This window comes from Balaenoptera physalus (genome assembly GCF_965194825.1).
Source record: "Balaenoptera physalus genome assembly, chromosome: 7".
NCBI lineage: Eukaryota > Metazoa > Chordata > Mammalia > Artiodactyla > Balaenopteridae > Balaenoptera > Balaenoptera physalus.
This window is the reverse complement of record NC_138886.1, coordinates 83,141,565-83,165,326: the sequence shown is the minus strand read 5'-3', so window position 1 is coordinate 83,165,326 and position 23,762 is coordinate 83,141,565. Positions and strand designations below refer to the sequence as shown.

Sequence of the window (23,762 nt, the reverse complement as noted above, 5' to 3'; positions counted from 1 at the left end):
TTTGGACCTATTATTAATATAAATTTAGTAGTTCCTTTGAATCTAAGGACTAGAAGTTCATATTTTTACTCAATGTTATTCCACAAAGAATCTTACACAATGAAATAATAGTAAAATAGAGAAACGCAGAAAACTAAAATAAGGATAAAATATCAATGTCTTGGGCAGATAAGCCCAGTATGCAATCTGTCAGGTCTTTAGAGTTTCAGTAATTGCATTTCAAGTTAAACTCTGAGCTTCCTGGAAGCCTAAACAAAGAGGGAAATGCAGTGAATTACATAACATTTGTAATAGGAAAAAAGAATTAGTCAGGAGGAGCAAAACTTCTGTTGCCTCTAAGTTCCAAAGAAAGACCTTCACATGGAGCTTCGTGGTAGGAGTTATTGAGACATGTAAAGACTAATGTCCTCAAGGTGACTCTATAAGAAATGTATGAACAGATTTTTAAATCACTATTTCTTTTTTTTAATGAATTTTTATTGGAGTATAGTTGATTTACAATGTTGTGTTAGTTTCTGCTGTACAGCAAAGTGTCAGTTATACATATACATATAACCACTCTCTTTTAGATTTTTTTCCCATATAGGTCATTACAGAACATTGAGTAGCATTCCCTGTGCTATACAGTAGGTTCTTATTAGTCATCTATTTTATATATAGTAGTGTGTATATGTCAACCCCAATCTAGATCACTTTCTTTTAGTGCACATAAGACATGACCACAACTCAGCAGATTTTTCAACAATATCATAGTACAGTGGCATTGTTCATGGGTGTGTATTTTTAAAGATAGAAAAGTATATTAGAACATCATATATCCTAAGTCAGGGGTCAGCAAACACCAGCCCCCTGACCAAATGTGACTTGCCTCTTGTCTTTGTAAATAGTTTTATTTCTTCATTTACACACTCTCTGTGGCAACTTGCCTGAATAGTCAAATGGTTGCAACAAAGGCCATTTGACCTATGAAGGCTAAAATATTTACCATCTAACTCTTTACAGAAAATGTTTGCCAATTCCTGCTGTGAATTAGCAATAGGATAGAATACCAGGTACTGTTTTTTCTTGGTTATTGCTCATGCCTTTATATAGTCTCCACCCCTTTGGTATGGGTACGACCTGTGACTGGCTTCTAACCAATACAATATGGCAAAAATGAAGGAATTTTGCCAAATTGGTAGATTTTTATTTCATCAAAAGAAATATTATCCTGGATGAGCCTGACTTAATCAAGTGAAAGTGCGAAAAAGAAGGGCTGGTCTACCATCAGAGACTTCTCTTCGTGCTGGCTTGAAGAAGCAGCCTGCGTGCTGCAAGGGGGCCTCTGGAGAGGGCCATGTGTCAGGGAGCTTTGGATGGCCTCTAGGAGCAGAGGGCCTCAGTCCTGCAACCCCAAGGAACTGAATTCTTCCAACAACCAGATGAGCTTAAAAGAGGACCCTGAGCACAGGGTAAGACCACAGCACTAGCCAACACCTTGACTAAAGCCTGGTGAGACCCTGAAGCAGAGGATCCATCTCAACCATGTCTGAATTTGACCGGTGGAAACGGTGAGCTGACAAATACATGTTGTTTTAACCCACTAAGTTTGTAGTAAGTTGCTACACAGCAATAGAAAGCTAATACACTTACCTAGTCTCCCCAGTTTTTTCTACAGTACACACATGGTTTAAACATGAGAGACAACCACAATTTTTATAAAGAGTTCTTATCATTTAGAAGTACACACTGAATTATCTAAGGATAAAATGATATGATGTCTGAGATTTGCTTAAAAAAATGGAGCGGGGACAACAGAATGATACAGATGAGATGAGATTGGCCATGTGTTCATAATTCTTGAAGCTAATTGATGGATTCATGGGGATTAATTACACTACTCCTTCCACTTTTGTGTATGTTTGAAATTTTCCATAATAAAAAAGTTTTTAAAAATTAGACTCATGCATACAGAATTAGCTTAAAGGATGTTTATAGTTTCTGTTACAGGAAAACTAAACAATTTAAATGTCTACACAGGGAACTGGTTAAATTAATCACTATAGACATACAGTCTGTTTATATGTATCTTTAAAATTGATTGCATAGAATAGTAATGCTGTTAACATTTTTCTGTGGTCTTAGAATTTGATATAAGATAAAATATTTGTAAGTAACAAAACAAAAACCACAAAGCTTATGTATTTTTTAAAAATCCATCTGAGAAAATTCTGCTCTGTCAGGCAGTGACTGAATTCAGTCTAAGTTCCCTGGTGGCTCCCCTTAGTGGAAGGATCATAGTGGGGGTGCCTGGAGGAGGGGGGAGCCTTGGAGCCACCCAGTGACCCCCCCCTTACCCATCACCAATCCCTCAGTCCTCTGCTGGATCACAGGCAACTTTAGGTGGCATGTTTGTCTGAGGGTCTCCAGTCCCACTATGAACAGACAGAGGCAAGGAAGAGGCTTGAGCCAAACAGCTAATTCAAAATTTCAGTACATCTTGAATAAACACAATCATGATTCTCAAGAAAGGTTTGAACTATGACCACTTTTAGGGACTTCCAATTTTTACTTCAGCCCATATGGCTTCTGATTTGTATTGTCACCAAGAGATTTCTCCATTTTCCTAAAAACCATAAGTTCCTCAGTTCTGCCACGTCCTATTTCCCCCAGGTCCCTTGGTCAGTAAGATTAAGGGACAAGTTATACCCACACTACAATGACTCTTGGGTTCATTTTTTACAGTCACTATTCCAGATCACTTTAGGGCGAAATTTCAAAAGGCAATGAGAACATGGTAAATGTTCTGCCAAAATATGTGCAATCACAAAATACCAGAGATGAAAGTGCCCTTATAAATCATTTAAAGTATCTTTATTTTACTAACCAAAAAAAAAAAAAAAAGGAGAGAGAGAGACTCAAGACATAATGCAACAACAACCAAGGTCACAAGGACAGGCAGAATACCTGAAAGTTGATCCCAGATATGTGCTTTCCCACCAGTGCTGGGTTGCCCTCTTCGAGTCAGTCCTTTTCAATCTTAATGAGTAGCCCAAGTTCAGACTAATATGTAGACTTACAGAGCAGTAGCACAAACCTGAAATATGGGTGGCCAGGGAGTATAGAAGGAAAGGAGACAGGGAAGAAGGGAGAGAGGAAGAACAGAAAAAGAGAGAAATCTAAATGGGCAATAGACAAATTAAAAGGTGTTCGAGGTTGTTAATCAACAGGTAACCGCAAATCAAAATCACAGTAAGTTACCACCACCCAACATATCAGGGAAGTTAAAATCAAAAAGACTGTACCAAATGTGGCAACTGGAACTCTCAGACATCACCTGTAGGGGTACAAGTGTGGTACATCATATGGTGAAACCACTTTGGAAAATTGTTTAGCAGTCTACTAAAATTAGATATACGCATACCTGGTGAGAAAGCAATTCCACTCCAAGGTGTTTTCCCAACAGAAACGCATATATATGTTCACCAAAAGAGATATACTAAAATGTTCATAGCAGCACTATTCTTAATAGGCAAAACTAGAAACTACCAAAATATCTAACAACAGCAGATGTATAAATAATGTATTCTATCATTCATATGCAGAAATATGAATGAAGCACTGCCATAGGCAACAACATAGATGAATCTCACAAAAAATGTTAAGTGAAAGAAGCCAGTCACAAAACAATATATTTCAATGTATATAAGTTTCAGAAGCAGGCAAACCTAATTAATGGGTGTGAGAAGTCAGGTTCATGATTTTTAGGGGGAGAAGAAAGTGGAAGTAATTGGAAGTGGTCATGAAGGCATTTTTGGAGGTGCTGGTAGAGGTCTATATCTTTATCTTAGTGGTAATTTTATCAGAATTATTCACATTGTGATCATTTATTGTGCTATATACTTGTAGTTTGTGCACTTTTCTGAATATATACTAACTTTCAATAAAATAGTTTGTTTTATATACATTAAAATAAAGAAAGTGGAAGGAGCTGGTTTGGTAGAATTCTTCTAAGGATCTCAAGACTCTTGATCAATGCAACTTTCTTGAACTTCCTAACACCACTGAAGGACATTTTTTCATTGTGATCTCAAATGTCAGCTCCATTTCATAGCTATAAAAAGAGATGTCTAGTAGGTGGTAATACCAAGATCATAGACATCATATTAGATCACTAATAATCTCAAAACAGCAGAAGGGAAAAAGGAACTAACATAATTAAACAACAGATATGTTACCAGTGATGTTCTCTATACTTGGTATGAGTTATCTCTAGAATTCTCTCAGTAACTCTTTGTTATAAGTATTATTATTAATTCCATTTTATAAAAGGAGGAACTAAGACTCAATGCACTTAAGCAATTTGCCCAAGGTTGCAAAGCTCCTAAAGAACAGAACCTAGATTCAAATCCAGAATTTCTTGCTCCAAAATCCCAGAGTTGTTCCATCACAACCCACATGGCCCTGGGCTATTAGTGCCTTTGACTTTTACCAATAAAACAACTTCATAAAACTTGTGCCCTTATAAATATCTCATATAAACAAAGTAGCCTGAGGTGATTTCTTAGGAATATTATTGCATTGTGGTTTGTTGCCATTTACAACCTAGAAAATGTCCCTTTACTCCTAATAAGAAAAAGAAAAAGGAGGTACAGTTTCCCTGACTCCCAAATAATATTTAACTGCCCAGGACGTAGCCAGAGTACAGCCAAACCACTCCTGCCACAGGGCCCCAGAAGCCCTTCTGCAAAAGGGTGGGAAGGGGGCTACCAAGACCAAGGTACTCTTTTAAAGCTTTTCTTATTGTAGCTGTTTTATCATTCATATACTTTCAATAGCATCTCAATGACTGTTTTATAGGCCTACTATAGCTTAAGGTAATGCTAAAGACATTACGAGTAGCTCCCTTTTAAATTTTTAACCAGAATAAAAGTTTACAAAAATCACATATGCTCCTGAAACCGTCAGATCCTGTATCCAAACAGAAACCTGGACAGTTTTACAAGGCAGCTTACGGATTTTATGAGGCCCCACCAGTACTTGATGTCCATTACAACTACAAAAACTAAAGTCTTGGTGACTATCTATAGCCAAGTATGTGATGTTTTCTGACTTAAAGGTCATTTTCAAGAAGGATTACAAAAGAAGATGAAGAAAGAAGACATTCTATTTTTCTCCTTTTCATCAGACAAGAAAACCAAACGTTTCCACACTTGGGGAGGGGAGGCACTGAGCCGGAGGACACTAAAAGTTTCAACATTACGCAACCACTGAAGGATCAATTTAAACTACCCAACTTGATAATGCTTAGTTTAGAAGAGGTTAATGGTTGTCTTTTATTGAAGAGGAATGAGCTTTGTTAAATGTATCAATAGTGCAAATATTAATAATTGAAGCATAAATCTTTCCCACTGTCCCATTAGACTTACTGTATCATATACACGATGATGAATTTAATGCTTCTGCTTTTATATATAGGAGCCAATAGCAGAATCCCTCCCAAATCTAGATGGCTGGGTCCCTGAAAAGTCTTCCTGGCAGGAGAATTCCCAGCTGTAACAGTAACCTTACAAGAAAATCAGGGCTGAAGGAATAGGTGGAGGGAATCTTTAATAAATATTTTTGTATTTACTAACAAACAATGATAAAGCCAGCACATTGCAGTCGATAATGACATTTTTACACACCTTAAATTAGTAATAACGGCCTCTATACAGTTACCCTTCATTGCCTTTCTCTTGATTCCATTAAGATATTCATTAAGATCTCCTTTCCTCAAGTTTCAAAGGGATGCTAGTGAATCCACTTTCTCTTTACAGGTAAACTACAAGCTAAGAGGCGGCTTTTCCTGTCTTTCGTTTTCCAGCGAAATGCCTTTCAACCATTCAGATTTCACAATTCAGAGCTGTGGCTGCCGCCATCCCTCACCCCACCCAAATGACTTCCTGCCTTGGTCCCCCAGATGCAGGGATTCGTTTTCAGTAGAAAACATCTTATAATACCCGAACTGACTTGTGCGTCCCAGAATTATGGTCCTGATGTCAGTATACTCCTTCCCCCTCCTGCCTCCTTGCCATACCAGAATAGTCTACCTTGAGACCTAGCTTTCCTTTCCCTCAGTCTCCTTCTGCCTCACTGCAAACACTCCAGCTTTACTTCCTGTGATGGTTAGTTTTACATGTCAACTTGGCTGGGCTATGATACCCAGTTACTCATTTAAACACCAATCTAGGTGTTGCTGTGAAGGTGATTTTGTAGACATCTGTAATCAGTAGACTTAAGTAAAAAAGACCACCCACAATAATGTGGGTGGGCGTCATCCAATCAGTTGAAGGCCTTGAGAGTGAAAACTAAGGTTTCCCAGAGAAGAAGACATTACCATCAACTTCTGCCTGATCTTCCAGGCTGCCGGCCCGGACTGCAGATTTCAGATTTCAAACTTACCAGTCCTTACCCCACAATTGCATGAGCCAATTTGAGAAGGCTCCCAGAGAAGAGAAATAGACAAAGACAGAGACAGAGAGACAGAGAAAGAGCAAACCGGTTCTACGTCTGGAAAGCCCTGACTAATACAACCCCCTTCCTACCTTCTCTATTCCTACTACCGCTAATTATCTCAAAACAAAAGACTCACAAGCCACTCATCTTAGAAGTGGATCTCACAGTCATTCCATGGTAAATTTTACACACTGATATTTCATAGAAGTGGAACTTAAAGTTGTGTGAAGACGGCTATAATTTTCAAGGCAGCTTCTGAAAAAGATTCTTCGCTTGGCAAAACTTTAGTCAGGCTCCTGAACCTTCTCCTGGGTCCATATGTGCACCTCCTTGTAAAAATCTAGTTTTAGAAAGAACCCTGCTAAAGAGTTTACCCAGGACCTCCCCCCACCCTCACTATCGGATCCCCCTCCACCATCCTCCAGGTGATGTCTGCTCACCCTGGCCTGTCTTCAGCAAAGAATCCTGTTAGGTCAGTTTAGCCAGAATTCCCCTTACCCTTAATGTTTCCTCTTAGTATTCCATGCACTGACCTCCACCCTGCTCCTTAGCTATGAATTCCCACTTGTCCAGACTGTATTCAGAGTTGAGCCTAACGTCTCTCCCCGACTGTGAAATCCCATTGCAGTGGTCCCTGTACCTATTGCGATGGTCCTGAAGTAAGTCTGCCTTAACATCTTTAATGAGCATCATTATTTTTTTCTTTAATCATTCCAGTTAGAAAAAAATTGCCCTGTCACTTGATTGTAAGCCAACATGGGCTTGTGTTACTCAGTTTAGAAAGGGTGGCATTTCAGCCAGAAACTTGTTTTCTCGCTCCAAAGCCGAGCACACCTGGGGAACCCAAATCACCTTCCTCAATCCAAAGAATCATGGGAAACCCAGGCACAGCTCCAGAACACACTGGGACAGGCCTGACTGCACCAGCGCTGAGCTGGTGCTTCTGGAACTTCACCCCACACTCTTACATTTGCAACAGAGCTACTCGGGACTCCTAAGGACCTTCTGCTAGGTGTCAGCCTAGGACCAGGTCAGACGTGTGGGGCTACTTCCCACGAGAATGACCAGTTGCCAAGCACATCTCCAACTTACTCTCAGAAATCTGCATAACATGTGGCTGAATTTTCTCCCCTTTGAAGGGGAAAAAAAAGATTTTTGAAATCTAAAACCCTACTCAGAAGTTAACATATATCCTGTAGGGAAGAAAGAAAATAACCCAGAAATCTCATACTGTTTGAGATTCAAGCATTTATCAAACAGTTATTTTTCTATTTCTAAGAAAGTCTTTTTCGAAAGAATTTTCAAAGTTCTTAAGGCTGCTAATTGGAAGAAAAAGGACAACATAAAGCTTAGCTTATTTCCAACAGAAGAACGTCTACAAATAATCATTATTACTGGGATGGGTGGTTATTGATTTGAAAACTCACCAGTAAGAAATATAATGAGACCACTCCACTTTCAACGTCACTTCTCAGGACTTACGACCAGAAATTGTCATTAGTGTCCTTCATGGGAAGAACCACTGGCCAACCCCAGTTGACTAAATGATCCTCTGTAGATCTGGACAAACTAAATCCTAGAGCCAGTGATCAATGAATAATGAAGGAAGATTTTTTTTAAGTTCCTCAGGTCATTGGTGAGAACAAAATATCACAGAGAAACAGGGCAGAGGTATCCTGTAACCTCTCAGTCCCCTGAGGAAAAGACCATCTACACCAGTTACCAGCTGCCCCTTTACCAGGGTCCCGAAAGCACCCAAAACTCCAACACCATCCCACTTGAGGTCACTGACCTCTGCAGGCCTGGACAAATGGGGTTTCCTGCCCAGTGCTGATGTCATCCCTGGTGGGTGGGGAGGGCAGATCTTTACCCCACATCCTGTGACTACTGTGGTTCTATAGGAAAAGGAGACACAAGATTCCAACAGACACTGTCCTGCAGAGTGCTAAGCCTCAGGTCTCATGCTCCGTTTACCTCCTGATTCGTCAGCAACTGGAAGAATCTCAATTAGAAACAGCTGAAGAATCAAACTGTCTTGCATGAGGTTGAAGAAACCACCATGCAGGGATAAATGCAATCTCACGTTTGCAGAGCCCTGGGGTTTTGGCAACGCATGTAGAATGATTTATTTGAATAATTACTATGAGTGAAACATTATACTTTATTAGATAAACATGAATGAGTCAAGTTCCCCAACCTCAGGGGGTTTATATCTGATGGGGAAGGCTGGCAAGTTCAGAGGTAAAAAGTGGTGGGGACATTTGCTTAATTGAGGAAGACAAGCCTACAGAAACCCACAGGCAGAAACAATTAATTGCAACTAGGAAAATTGAAATAGTCTGTCTAATAAATTAACAGGAATTTGGGTGGTTTCCCCTAGAAGCTCAAAGGAAATTTAGGGGATACTTGGAATTAAGGGAAGAAAAAATATGGAGAGAAGTGACACAAAAGGGAGAATGACCCCCAGCAACATGGCAGCAGGCAGAGGCCCCTGGAAAAAGGAAAGACTTGTTCTGGGTTTATAGACTGAGCTGTCTTCCCCATCTATTTTTCTTAAGCCTTCAATATAAGTCTGTAACACACAACAGTCCTCTATAGAGTGCTTGGGGACAAAAAAAAGAAAGAGACTGGGTCAATGCTTGGGATCAGCAAGACAAACAGAGCCCTTTTTCCTCCAAGATATATAAATGTTGAAAACTGTATTTGGAGAATTGTACTTGAATATTAAAGAAACAGAGACCAGAGGACTTGGTAATATTTGGGTTTCACACATAAAAATGGTAAAGCAATAAATTTTAAAATGACAGCGGGAGTGTAAAGGAAGGAAATGACTTTCACATTCTATGATCCTGAGCTAGTCCAATCAGTAGTCACGTTTTCTCTCACTGTCCTGTTGTTAACTCATTCTAGTCCCTCGGACTAAAACATCTTTTTAAGGTGCATCCGAATGCTACCTCCTTCAGGAATTCTCCCTGCCTCTTCCAGGCAGACTTAGGCACTCCTCCTAAGCTCCCATGCACTTACCTCAATTAATCCCATTCTCCCTGGCTAGAAAATGCTTAGTCACTGGAAGGTCTCCCAACTAAACAGAAAACTAGACTCAAGAATAGGAGCTGGGGCTTCCCTGGTGGCACAGTGGTTAAGAATCCTCCTGCCAACGCAGAGGACACGGGTTCGAGCCCTGGTCCGGGAAGATCCCACATGCCGCAGAGCAACTAAGCCCGTACACCACAACTACTGAGCCTGCGCTCTAGAGCCCAGGAGCCACAACTACTGAGCCCACATGCCACAACTACTGAAGCCCGTGAGCCTAGAGCCCATGCTCCGCAACAAGAGAAGCCACTGCAGTGAGAAGCCCGCACACCACAACGAAGAGTAGCCCCCGCTCGCCGCAACTAGAGAAAAGCCCGTGCGCAGCAATGAAGACCCAACGCAGCCAAAAATAAATAAATAAAATAAATAAATTTTTTTTTAATTAAAAAAAAAGAATAGGCGCTGCATGTCTCTATCTGTGTGACCTCAATGTCCAACACAGCAGCTAGCCCATATTTGGTGCTTAATCAAAGTTTCTGAAAAAAGGAGACGAAAGAGGAAGATTTCAACTGGAATGTAAAGGACGGTTATTATGTGATTAAAAGGAAGGAAGGACATAAGAGGAATGGCCTGGTTAAACATGGTGGCCTGAATAGATGCATTTACCTCTGCTCTCTTCTGAAATGCCACTGAAATGCAAAAAATTTAAGGAATTCGAGGAATTTTTTTCGCTATCAAATCACAAGACCAATATTTTTGGGAAATGGGAAGTAGAGGAGGAGTTAATGTAGCTGTAAAGGATGAAAACCAAGTGTCTAGAGAGGGAGACTCCTAAGAGCAGTAGAAATGCATGCCTGGGAGAGACTGGATACAGGCCCAACGAAATCATGGGTCCGAAAACAGGGAAGTGGGTCAAACCTGAACACGAGGCTTCCAGAGCTACCATCCAGTTCCATCAGGGTACCATCATCTCCCACACTGGCAGGCCACTAGGGGATTGTTCTCTGGAGATTTTAAACGAGATTCTCTAGACCTTCAGTGGACGTGCTATATCCTTCTTTGATATAATACATATTAAATATATGTGTACCGTATCCTTCCAGCTCCCTTATGCCAGGCCTGTCAACAACTCCGACCCCAGATCTTGAGGTTCCACCAGAGGAAAAGTCCAGTTTAGGGCCTGATAACCAGTATTGGTAAGTTGACTCTGCACACAGAACTTTTAATAAACTTTCTAGTGACTCATTATTAAATAAAAAGTTTTAAAAGCCGTTACTCTCACTTTATTTCCCCTTTAAATACAATCTAATTTATTTATACCCTGCAGGTGCCCAGTGTTAGTTTTAAAATGTAAAGACTATAGCCAAACAGAGAAAATGTCTAGAGGAAACCAGAGAAGCCAAATCCGAAATGATGTAGTGTGGGTCAAGCCCCCGCAGAGAGAAGCACAGAACTGAGACCCAATTAGAGCAGAAGGGAGTCAGGTTTGCAATAGAGAGGCTATTGTAATTAAAAATCAGAGTTTACTTTCTAAAGAAGCTCAGATAACCCTTACAGATGTCAGAATGAGGCTGCATCAAAGATCTGTCCTCCTCTAATTCTTAATAAAATAAAATAGAAAAAATTAATAAAATAAAGTAATTTTTTAATTAAAAAAAAGTTTTACCCAAATTCTAATCAAGGAAAGGTGATGTAACTTTTTGTCCTAAATTTCAAAAGTGGCAGCAAATGAAAGAAATGGGAGATTCTCAATAGACTTGGCGGTGGGGGTGGGGGGGTGTCTCTTGGATAGATTGAGAAAAAAATTCCCAGTTCTCTACTTCCTCCCATTTATAGACTTTTCCATCCTTGTCCTTTGCCATGTGATGCTGCTGACTTCCCACTGAGGTTAGATTTGGCCAGAGGATATGTTAGCAGTCATGATGCAAACAGAGGCTTTAAATGTGCTTGTGTGACTCGACTTAGCTTTTTAGGCTGTGATCCCACCAGGTAGCAGCCCCCTTCCAATCTTGCTCCCCAGAGTGAAGATACAGAGCATCTCTGAAGCAGACAGGGAGCATGGAGTCCAGTCAATGCAGCCAAACCCAGCCTAGATCAGACAAACCAGAGCTTACTGGCAGACTCCTGAGCGTGAAAATAAGCATTTGTTTTGTAAGGCACTGAGATTTTGCAGTTGTTTATTGCACAAGAAAAAACTATTATAGGCTCCTAACTTAATCCCCCTCTCTTAGAAACAATCCTAAGGGATGAAGATGTGTAGACAAACTCCTCCAATGTGTACTGTATCCACACTAATTTGGAGAGAAGCATATTTAGTAGATGTACAGGCAGCCCAGGAAAATGCAGGGAGGAAATCCTCCAGAGGAGAAGCATTTACCTCCCATTACAAGAGGTCAGGATCTCAGAAGAGGCAAGAAAATCACCAGGGCTAAATTAAGGGAACTCTAAAGCCATGTTCCTTGGGAGTAGAATAGACGTAGACAGAGTAGACCCTGGTGTAGGACAAGCTCAGGGCTCCAAGAAAGGACTCAGTGCCCCAGCAGAACATTCCTCCACAGCCCCAGCCATACACCTGTGGACAAAGGAGGCCACCTGCCACATCAGCAAACAACCGATGTTGCAGCCATCAAGTCATCAGCTACGACAGCTGCCCAGTTGGTGAGCCCTGAGGGAACTCAGGATGGAGACAAATAGGCTACTCACCACCAGGCCATCAGCCACTGTAGTTGCCCCCACATGTGCACCCCAAGGGGATTCAGGATGGGAAAGCACAGGATACTGGCCTTAGACAGTTAAGGTGCATATCAAAGGAATGATGTCAATGAGCCCAGACTCTTTCATCTCCCCATACACAGAAAAGCACTAAATTCATTAACTTGAGATGTCTGGTTTTCTTTAATTAACAGTAATCTTTTGATGTTCCGACTACCTGGGTTTTGTTGCAAAAACTCCTATGTATCCTGGTTCCTCCCTTACCTCCTCAGAGCATCCCTCAGAGCTGAGAGGCTGCCTGCCACCCACCTCCCCTCCCCAGGTTGAAGTCCTCAGAAAGTCCACAAATAAAACATGATTCTCAACTTTTAGGTTGTGCATTTTTTTTCAGTTGACACACCTCCAACTTCACATGTCCTGGTAATGTCAAAGTAACAAGAGTACATGGAAAACAATATTCAGTTTTCAGACTGCAAGTCAGAAAGACAAATAGGTCGTAGATAAATAGAGAGCTTGGGAGAATTCATGTATAATACAATATATGGACCAGAAAGTGGGCAGAGCTGTGCAAGCTGGATCAAGATCAAAAGAAATGGCGTGGCAGCCAAGCAAACACTAAAGCACAAGAAAAAACAAAGAAAAAGAAAGAGGGAGAAATAGAGAGAAGGAGGAAGGAAGAAAGGGAGAGGAGAGGCAAATAAAGGGTATAATCAGAAAGAAGGAAAGAGAATATAATCCACGGAAGACAAGACAAATTCCCTGTGAGTGCTTCTTGCTACAAAAGAAAATAAGAAAAACATGAATTCAGTAAAGCACTAGTTCAAAGTGAAAATGAAGATGTAATGGAGTGAAATGAAAGGGAGATTGTGAAACTAAGGAAACAAAGTAGGGATCAAAACAACGTCATTATAGAAATAATAAGCAGAAACAGTGACTGACATGGAATTATTGGCATAGACTGACAAATTGCTGACATAGAATGAAGCCTTGGGTTAATCATAATGTAGAAGGGTAGAAAGTTTTCCTCGACCCTCTTAGGTCCCTGGCTGGGTCTGAAAATTAAACTGACAAAGACAGATTAACAAGAGAAAAGCATACACGTTTTATTGAATTTTTACATGTACATGGGAGATTTCACAAGAGACCCAAAGAAATAGCCAAAGCAGCAAGCTTTTATACCTTCTAGACAAAGAAACAATACATTTGTGAAGAATTGACAAGAGAAAGGGATTTGAGCTAGGGGTAGTCTAACTAGGGTTAGTTAGTCCTTCTCTTGCTTAACTAGGAAGATAAAAGTTAGTTTACCAAGGTTTGTCTGCAGGATCCTCAGGTTGGTCTCTGGGCTAAGTGTCTGTCTCCAGTTAAAGGAGACTTTATTTCCCACCTTTAGGCAGAAAAGGGGAAGCTTCTTCTGCATTTACTACTTCTTGATTGCTTTCATCTCAAAATAATTTTTATGTCAAAGAGACATATTTTGGGGTGACATATTCTGGTTTCCTTCAACAGCAAATGAAAGCAAGAGTGTAAAAGCAATTGAGAGGATACACAGGAACAAAGACAATAATTGATGTCCATAAGATAAAGAACTCAATAAATGGAACAGAGAAGATAGTAAAAAACAAAATAGAATAAAATTTTCACAACACAAAAGAAGAACTAAACCTGAAGTTCAAAGGGGCACAAAACTGATAGGATACTGTGACATTCTCAGGAAGATATTAATTCCAACAGTAAAGAAGGATTCCTTCAGGCATGGTGAGGGAGATACCCAAAGGATGAGAACAAAGCTGTGCTCAGGCTTCCAAAAAACAATATTCAATGCCAGAAGCCAAGGAGCAATGCCTATAATATTCTCAGGCCTGGAGAGGTTACCTCAAGTGTGACAGACACAGCCAAATAATCCTCCAGCATGAACACAGAGATACAAGTTTTCCAACAGAAAATAACAGAAGAAATGTAGCACCCAAACAGCACTGCGGGGAGGAGAAAGTGGGATTCTGGACCACAAAATACAATCAGACAAAAGAGTGGAGAAGCTGTGATTTTAAAATTATACAACACTTGATAGAAAGTGTAACCCAGGAACTTTGCAACTAGACAATTTGCCCTTCAAGTATTATGCTAAGGGGTGAACTGGGGAATAAAATTCCTATAAGTTCTTCTTGAAAAATATTACTTATAAATAAATCCAACTCAATAAAAGAAGGAATAAAATAAAAAAAAAAAAAGACACAGACATGGAGAAACCTTGATAAAAAAAAAAAAATTAGTGGTAAGCATTAGCCCATCTATTTAAACATCTAAGACTAAAGACCAAGGTAATTGTGGTTACAGAATAAGATGTAAATCATCAGCTTTGACAATTGAAAACAATCAAATGAGTAATGAGAACTCAGAGGAGCAGGAGAAGTAGAAGAATGCACCTTTCCTCATGGGTCACAGTAGGGAGTCCACTGCTCCATCCAAAACGGAAAACTAAAACTTAAAAAAGCAAAAGGAGGGGGCTTCCCTGGTGGCGCAGTGGTTGAGAATCTGCCTGCTAATGCAGGGGACACGGGTTCGAGCCCTGGTCTGGGAGGATCCCACATGCCGCGGAGCAACTGGGCCCGTGAGCCACAACTACTGAGCCTGCGCGTCTGGAGCCTGTGCTCTGCAACAAGAGAGGCCGCGACGGTGAGAGGCCCGCGCACCGCGATGAAGAGTGGCCCCCACTCGCCGCAACTAGAGAAAGCCCTCGCACAGAAACGAAGACCCAACACAGCCAAAAATAAATTAATTAATTAATTAATTATTTAAAAAAAGCAAAAGGATCCCCAACCTTTTCATCTTTTTTTTCCCCTTAATTTCAGAAGCACTATTTTAGGAACTATTATCACATGTGGTGAAGAAACATGTGTCTGATGTTCAGCAGTTCCTGCAGTTTCCCTTCACTTCTGTTAAATTCAAGTAAAACTGAACTGAATATGTTTTAAATATAGCTTTCATTTTTATGAAAGTGCTTTCATTTATATAAAATTAGTTCTCTCCCTTTTCCTCTATGGATATATTCACAAAGACACATGTGAGAAGGAAAAAATATATATATTTGGGAAGTGATGTGTACCTAATGCAAATGAGGGTTATTCTAGGTTAGGGATTAGCAAACCACAGCCTACAAGGCCAAATCTGGCCCTAAATAAAGTTTTATTGGAACATAGTCACATCTCTTCATTTACATGTTATCTATGGCTGCTTTTCTGCTACAAGGGCAGAATTCAGTTGTAATAACAGAGACCATTGGGCTTCCAAAGGTGAAAATATTTACCATCTAGACATCTGCAGAAAGTTTGGTGATCCCTGCATATAGATGGTGAGATTTGGGGGTGTGAGGTGTTTTTTGGGTTTTTACCTTTTTTGTTATTTGTTGTATTGCACAGAATTTGCAATAAGCATTGTAATTTTTAATAAACCAATGAAACTACTTTGTATTTAAAAAATAACACCCTTCAGTTGTGAGGTTTAGGCTAAGTGATCTTCTGGCTCACCTGGAGCTTCATGCCCTTCTGTCTGAGAGGCTGGTGTTTCCACAGAGAAGACCCAACACACGGCTGGCTGTCAGCTATGGGAATCTGGACCAGTCTGTCAGGTCCCCATCTGAAGAAGGCAGTTGTGAGACAGGAGGGCAGGGGGCAGGACACAACCTTTAAAAGAATGACATAGCCATTGAGGATCTGACAAAAAGTGGTTAGAACCAACTAGATCCAAGATGGCAGACGATTCAAACTCTGGTAGACCTCATTATATGCTCGTTGTAATACATTAGCATATGCTAAATGACACACCCACAGGTACGATGACAGTTCCGAGGCCAACCAGAAAAGGCCAAAATGTGGCCCAATTCCTGGAAATCCCCACCTCTCCTCCAAAATGGTTGGAATAATCCTCCCACTTGTTAGCCTATGAAATTACCCAGTGCATAAAAACTAACCACCCCATATTTCACGGCCACTCTCGCCTTTTGTGATGGACTACATTCTGTCTATGGAATCTGTTATCTCTCTAAATAAATCCACTTCTTACCTATCACTTTGTCTCTCACTGAATTCTTTCTGCGACAAGACATAAAGAACTTGAGCTTCATTAAGTCCTGAGACCAGGTGGACAATTTCAATTAAAAGACAGTGGGTTCAAGCCCCAGCCCATGAGTTCAAGTCCCAATCAGAGTTTCGTCCGGGTTCGAATCCCATCTGAGTTGTGCGGTTTCAGTTGTGTCACTGATTTTGGCAAACAATTTGAGAATACTGTCCAAATAATAAGACGATGGATAGGGGAAGGCAGGGGAAGAGAAATTTGTTTTCTATTTAGCATTTGCCAAAATCACAGCCTTCAGCAAATATCACATAACTCATTAAAAAATTCCTCATTTACTGAAACTAAAATGGAAGTGGCCCAAGAATCAGAAGAAAAGCTAATCAATCCTTCTCATGTGTTTAAAATCCCTTTCTCAACTGCATGTTAAATTCCCCATGCCCAGATAAAGGCATTTTCTCAAGATTCAACTTATAAAATGTTTCAGAATCCACACAATCCAATGAAGGATGGTCAGAGTCTGTGAAATACCATCTGATTCACTTGTGAGAGAGAGAGGTTGTCAAACCAACAGCTGAGAGAAGAAAAAAGCTGCCCAGACGTGTCCATCACTTTGAGCTTTGCCCTTCAGCCTCTGGGCCACCCTCTGCACAGAGCTTTTCCACCAGGAAAACCTCCCTGATGATTTAAGCAGCCAAAGCAATCCCAGTGCAGGACGTAGGCCTGTCCCCGTTCTGCATATCAGTTCACCCAGCATAAATTATTAATTAATTGCAGAGCATTCCAAGGGCATGGAGGCCTAATTCTGCAGGATGAGCTATCAGCCACTGGAAACAAGGAGAAAAATTAAGACCTATGAATTACAGGTTTCATGATTCAAGATGTTTTCTGTCTTAAAATAATCAATAATGTTGATTTTATTCCCTCATTGAATAAATGTGCATATTCCCAGAACAGTAAATCTCCCCAACAGCAACCAGAATAAAAAGATCTCCAACAGAAATCTTCTGCCTCCTTCCTGATTAGGAAGCAACTTTGTTTTTTTCAAGAAAAGAAAAAAATTTATATTAAGGATCATTTTTACTGGAAAGGGTAACTGATCAACTATATCTAAAAACAGAAACTGCAAAAATTTTTCTTCATACATCTTCAGGTTTCTTACACAATCAGAAAGTTTTAAAATCATTTTTTATAGGTAAAAATTGAATTAGTTGGATATGCAACACAAGTTGAAGTTGTCTAAGAAAAGTGCTTATAGGGCTTCCCTGGTGGCGCAGTGGTTAAGAATCCACCTGTCAATGCAGGGGACATGAGTTCGAGCCCTGGTCCGGGAAGATCCCACATGCCGCTGAGCAACTAAGCCCATGTGCCACAACTACTGAGCCTGCACTCTAGAGCCCATGAGCCACAACTCCTGAAGCCCGCACACCACAACTACTGAAGCTTGCGCGCCTAGAACCCATGCTCCGCAAACAAGAGAAGCCACCACAATGAGAAGCCCGCGCACCGCAACGAAGAGTAGCCCCCACTCGCCACAACTAGAGAAAACCTGCAATGAAGACCCAACGTAGCCAAAAATAAATAAAATAAATATTTTTTTTTAAAGTGCTTATAAATTCTTGTCTTGAAACAAAAAGCTAGAATAGGGCTTCCCTGGTGGTGCAGTGGTTAAGAATCTGCCTTCCAATGCAAGGGACACGGGTTTGTGCCCTGGCCCAGGAAGATCCCACATGCCATGGAGCAACTAAGCCCGTGCACCACAACTACTGAGCATGAGCTCTAGAGCCCACAAGCCACAACTACTGAGCCCACGTGCCACAACTACTGAAACCTGTGCACCTAGAGCCCGTGCTCCGCAACAAGAGAAGCCACGACAATGAGAAGTCCGCGCACCTCAACAAAGAGTAGCCCCTGCTCACCACAACTAGAGAAAGCCCGCACACAACAATGAAGACCCAACACAGCCAAAAATAAATAAATAAATAATTAAATAAATTTATTTAAAAAAAAAAAACTAGAAGATATTTCTTTTGGAGATTTTACAATTTTTTTCTCAAATTTTACAGCTCCTCCCTATCTTATTATCAGTCATCCAGATGCTCAATGAAATCTAGGATATTCTCCCAAATATGTAAAATTCTCCACCCTGTCTTGCCTCCACTACCCCATCCCCATTCCCCAAAGTCCCCTATTGAAAAAAATAAAAAGAAAAGACAAACATGACAATCTTTTTAAAGAAGAAAGAGAGGAAATGCAGATGTGTTTCAAAATGTCATCCTTCAACTGAACCACAAAAATGCTGAGGTCCAGTTGGGGAGGCCAGCCTATCTACAGAGGTGCATTTCTGCATGAATATGCAGGACAATTGCTCTGCAAATCAGCCAAGACATTAAGAACAATTCAAAAACAAACAACTTTTTATTCTGGATCAGAAATCCAATCCTGGGGATGAGAAAAATGGGTGAAGGAGGTCAAAAGATATAAACTTCCAGTCATAAAGTAAATAAGTCCTAGAAATATAATGTACAGCATGGTGACTATAATTAACAATACTGTATTGCATATTAGAAAGTTGCTAAGAGAGTAGATTTTAAAAGTTATCATCACAAGAATAAAAATCTGTGACTACATAAGATGACAGATGTCAACTACACTTATTGTGGTGATCATTTCACAATGTATACAAATATGGAATCATTATGTTGTACACCTGAAACTAATATAATGTTATATGTCAATTATACCTCAATTTTAAAAAGAAAAAAAAGAAATCTAATCACATTGCTAAAGCCCAGATATTCCATGGTCCACTCATCATTTAAGTCAAACTAAAACATTCCCAAAGGAAAAAAGCCAACTGAGAGAAAATGTTTGAGGTTTCAAGCCTAAGGAAGGAAGTTCTACATATCTAACTTTACTCTTTGCCTGTCTAGACATCTTCTTTTGTGTGCTGAACATTTTGAATGATATGTTGTAGAGACTCTGAATTTTGTTGTATTCCTCTAAGAAGTGTGACAATTTGTTCTGACAAGCAGTTAAATGCTAAGAGGTCATCTTGATCCTGTTCAGTCTTGGGTTTGGGCCTTTTTAAGGCAGGTCTATTTCATTTTTGCTGTCAATGCTATGGCATGCATGCCCCTTATTCCTAGGACACAGTCCTTTCTCCTGAGATGAGCCTTTCTGGGGACTCAAATAAGTGTTCATCTCCACTTTAGCTGGATTAGAACTCCAACATCTCCCTAACACGTGCAACTTCTAAAATCACTGTTCACCTTTCAGTCCTCTAGAAGCTGTTCTCAATTGACTTTGTAGAGTCTCATTCAGTGCATATGTAGCTAAAGATTTGGCAAAGAACTTGAAGGGAGTCCCTAAACAGATTTCTGGGTCTGTTTCTCTTCAGCTGCCTCCTCTCTGGTACCCAAACCTGCAAGTTCCTCGGCCTTAGCAACTTTGACCTTCTGACTTTTCGTCCTTCCCCCAGCCAGACTCCTTACAGTGTAGAAAATGCCTCAGGCGAAAAGTTGGCATGAAAGAGGAATTCACCTTGCATACTTCCCTTCTCTCAAGAGCTGCAGCCCTGTGACACTCACTGCCTGAGAATAGTTGCTCATATATTTTGCCCCATTTTATAGCTGTTAACAGTAAAAAAATAAACCCATGACTCTGCCTTGGCAAGAACGGGAAGTTCGATGTATGTTAACATGCCAGTAATTTTCACTGTTCTAAGAATAACAAAGACCTCTAAGCTGAAGTCATCAACAATCAGGTTTTTGTTGTTGTTGTTGTTGTTTTTAATTGAGGTATAGTTGATTTACAATGTTGTATTAATTTCAGTTGTAAAGTGATTCAGTTATACATACGTATATTTTTTTTCCAGATTCTTTTCCCTTATTACATTCCCTAGTTGTCATTTAAGCTCCCCGAACCTCAGTTTTCAACTCAGTAAAATAAGCTAAGCTGCATGATCACTGATGTTTCTTCTGGCTCTAGCACTTTATGACCCTTCTACTTCCACTACGTACGCTGGCTTAATGAGATGCACTACTTCAGGGGATCAAACCAGCAGTTCTTTGCAAAGGAAAAGTCCTTTCTGAAGCTCTTAGCCCATAAGAAATTCGTTGGGCCTCCAAGCCCTCCAGCAGTCCTCTCCATGCTTGAACGATGGTGCAGGGGCGTCCAGGTCAGCACAGAGGGTGGGAATCTACAAGCACAGCATGGTGGACCAAGTCAGACTTCAGAGCCCAACAGACCCAATTTCCAAGCTCCTATATAGAGAGGTCCTGTCACTTCACCTCTCTGAACCTGCTTCTTCATCTATGAAATGGCCAGAATAATGCTACCTTGCAGGGATATTTTGGAGATCAAATGAGCTAAGCTGCTGATGTATATGTTTGGGGGTAACCCACTGAAGACATTTTTCCTACTGATATTTAAAGATGCACAAAGACCTCTGAAAAATTACAACTCATACATTAAGTTTTGAGATTCCTTCCCCACCAGCCCATCGGCACCATCCCCCTTGCATGACTGCCATTATCACCACTCCATGGAGGGGGCGGGAGCAGTAATCTGTGGTCAGTAGCACCTCCAAAGTGGTGCCTCATTGCCTATCCCCTTCCTTAGGAAGGAATCAGATTTTTTTTTTTCACTTTAAATGAAAAACAATTGGGAAGGCTTTGATCAATTAACATTATCTCAAGAAGGGAATGGAATACATTTTTTAGATTTTGAGAACTGCAAAGGAAAACCACCTCAACACCTGATCTCCTCAATGTCTTTAACCACCTACCCAAAATATTCTCAGAACTACAGGGAGGCAGGGTTTCAGATCCTCGGGGGAGGTCCCATGAGCCATTCAGGGGTGTTCAGCCCTAGAGGAAAAGGACTGAGGACAGAGAACTGCTCCAGAGAAGCCACCGAGTGAGGCCCAGAGGGGGGAAAACCAGCCTTCCTCTGAAGGGCACCAACCTGCACTTGGTGATGGGGCAGGGGCCACACGGTCAAATGGATGGGGATAATCTGTGTTCAGCAGCGCCCTCAAGTGTCCAGAAATAGCCACTACAGAGAGCTGGACAACACTAAGATTTTTTTTCCCCCACTCGAAAATGGAAGTTTGTAGTAATTTCTTCTCAGACCACAAATGTTTCAAGAAGTTTATGGATGATCCAAAAAGGAGAGGAAATCCCACAAATGTGATAATCAGCTTTCTGCCAATCTAGTGGCTGGACACCTGGGCCTACGTGTTCTGCATCAGTTCCCACTTACATATTACATGCATGCAGACCAGAAAAAGGGCTCATCACATGGTAGATACTCAACAAATTCTTAATATCAACAAACGTGAGCTAAATTACATAAGGACAAAGGCATATATATATATATATATATATATATATATATATATATATATATATATATATGATGGAGGCAGGACTTAGTCAAAATGATGTTCACTAAAATATAAGCTTCGTAAAGATAGAATTTTTCTCATTTTGTCCACTGCTGGATCCCCAGCATTTAGAACAATGCCTGACATGTACAGATTAACAAATATTTGTTGAATTTCATGTTAAACAAATGAAAGGGAAAGCAGGACTTCTTGTAAGTGTCAAACGACTATGTCCCGATCCCTTTACTGTCCGTTATATTTATCAGCAGCTTGAATAAAGACCTAGAAAGCCCACTTACCAAATTAGCTGACAACATTAAGCTGGAAAAAATAGTTACTATGCTGAATAACTTGCATTAAAATACTGGGAAAAAAAGGACTCAAGTTAGAAAACTGGGCTGAAACCAACAAGATGAAATGTAATTCATACAGATTTCCACATACAGGCTGAAAAAGTCAAATGTACAATTTCAGGACAGAGAAGGCCCGGCTTCACAGAAGTCTCAGAGGAAAGGACTTAAGCAACAAGGCCTGTATTAGCAACATTTGACACTATCACAACACTCATGCACGACAGATGGCCTCGTTGGAAGGGAGGGTCAAGAATAATGGTGAAGTGGTGGAGTAGTTCTATGGTGTCACGTATAGAATGTCACATTCATCTGGGGTATCACTTGGGTCCAGTGGGGTGGGCCCAGAGAGGAATGCATACAATAGTGAGTGAGGAATCTTGAAAATGTATCATCTGAGGACAGTTAAAAACAAGAACAAGTGTTCGTTGCGGAAAAGAAAAGGCTCCTGGAGGGACAAGACTGTGTTTTCCAATACTAGTAGAACTGCCTTTGGTTCTGTGTACACCCAACAGACAAAACTAAGGCTAATAGATAGAAATTACAAGGCTTTAGAAGAGCTTCTCACCATCGAAAGCTGTTTGGAAATGGAATTAGCTGTCTTGGGAAGTTGTGGTTCCCAGTCATTGGAAGGAAAGAGAGGAGAATGAGGATTTGTATTTACTGAGCACGTGCTGCGTGTCAGGCACTGGACTAGATTTGTGTGATCTCAGTTCTTCCCCACATTCATCCTGTGATATAAGCATTTATTATTGATATAGAATCCTTATATTCAAAACTACCCAACTGTAGATGGGTGGTTGATTGGAAAAAAAAATAAAGCACAGAATCATAAAAGATGATACATACATAACTCAAATATTCAATTTCGACTTAATACATATGAATGTTCTTTCATTCCCCAGCTTTGGTGTCGACCCAAGGCCTTTCTCTGAAGATCGATCTACTGATTGGATCCACATGGTTTTCTCTCATATACTCCACCTATATGTAGTGATCATGATTTCCAGTTTCCATTTCTTTAAAGTGGAGCAAGAATTTAAACTCTCTTAAGAAGCAATCTAAATTGGAGACTTTTTCCAGGTTTTCCCCACACCTTGATACCTATCTCCTCTACACCTAATTCAAAAGCCAGTTTTTACTACTGGAATCTAGCAATTCTACTCCTGGTTATACATCCAGAGGAAATAAAATCACTATCTTGAAGAGATCTCTGCACTCCCAACTTCATTGCAGCATTATTTGCAATAGTCAAGACATGGAAACAACCTGTATCGATTGATAGATGAATAGATAAAGAAAATGTGATATACATATCTTATGCTAAATGAAATAAGTCAGACAGGAAGAAATACTATATGATATCACTTACCTGAGGAATCTAAAAAAGTCAAACTCACAGGCGCAGAGAGTATGTTAGTGGTTGCCAGGGGGTTGGGGCGGGGGAAATGGGGAGCTGTTGGTCTGAAGGGTACGAACTCCCAGTTATAAGATGAATACTTTCCAGGGATGTAATGTACAGCATGGTGACTATAGTTAACAATACTGTATTACATGTTTGAAAGTTAAGAGAGTAGACCTTAAAAGTTCTCACCATAAAAAAAAATAAAAGTGTAACCATGTGAGGTGATATATGTTAACTAGATTTTGTGGTAATCATTTCACAACATATACATATATGAAATCATCACGTGTACCCCTTAAACTTACACAATGTTATTTGTCAATTCTAT

The 23,762-nt window shown here is 40.3% G+C and overlaps 1 protein-coding gene and 1 long non-coding RNA gene across 4 annotated transcripts in view; both read right to left on the bottom strand.

Moving 5' to 3' along the window:
* LOC309664517 overlaps nucleotides 1-23,762 on the bottom strand; it is a 439,565-nt gene that overhangs the window by 100,395 nt on the left and 315,408 nt on the right. The gene's annotated exons all lie outside the window — the stretch shown is intronic.
* The window catches only part of LOC309664457 (uncharacterized protein), a 71,007-nt gene that overhangs the window by 31,468 nt on the left and 15,777 nt on the right, over nucleotides 1-23,762 (bottom strand). The window contains exon 2 of the mRNA XM_082469917.1: nucleotides 15,747-15,902. Within this exon, the coding sequence (XP_082326043.1) occupies nucleotides 15,747-15,902 (156 nt within the window). The remainder of the gene's footprint in view (nucleotides 1-15,746; nucleotides 15,903-23,762) is intronic.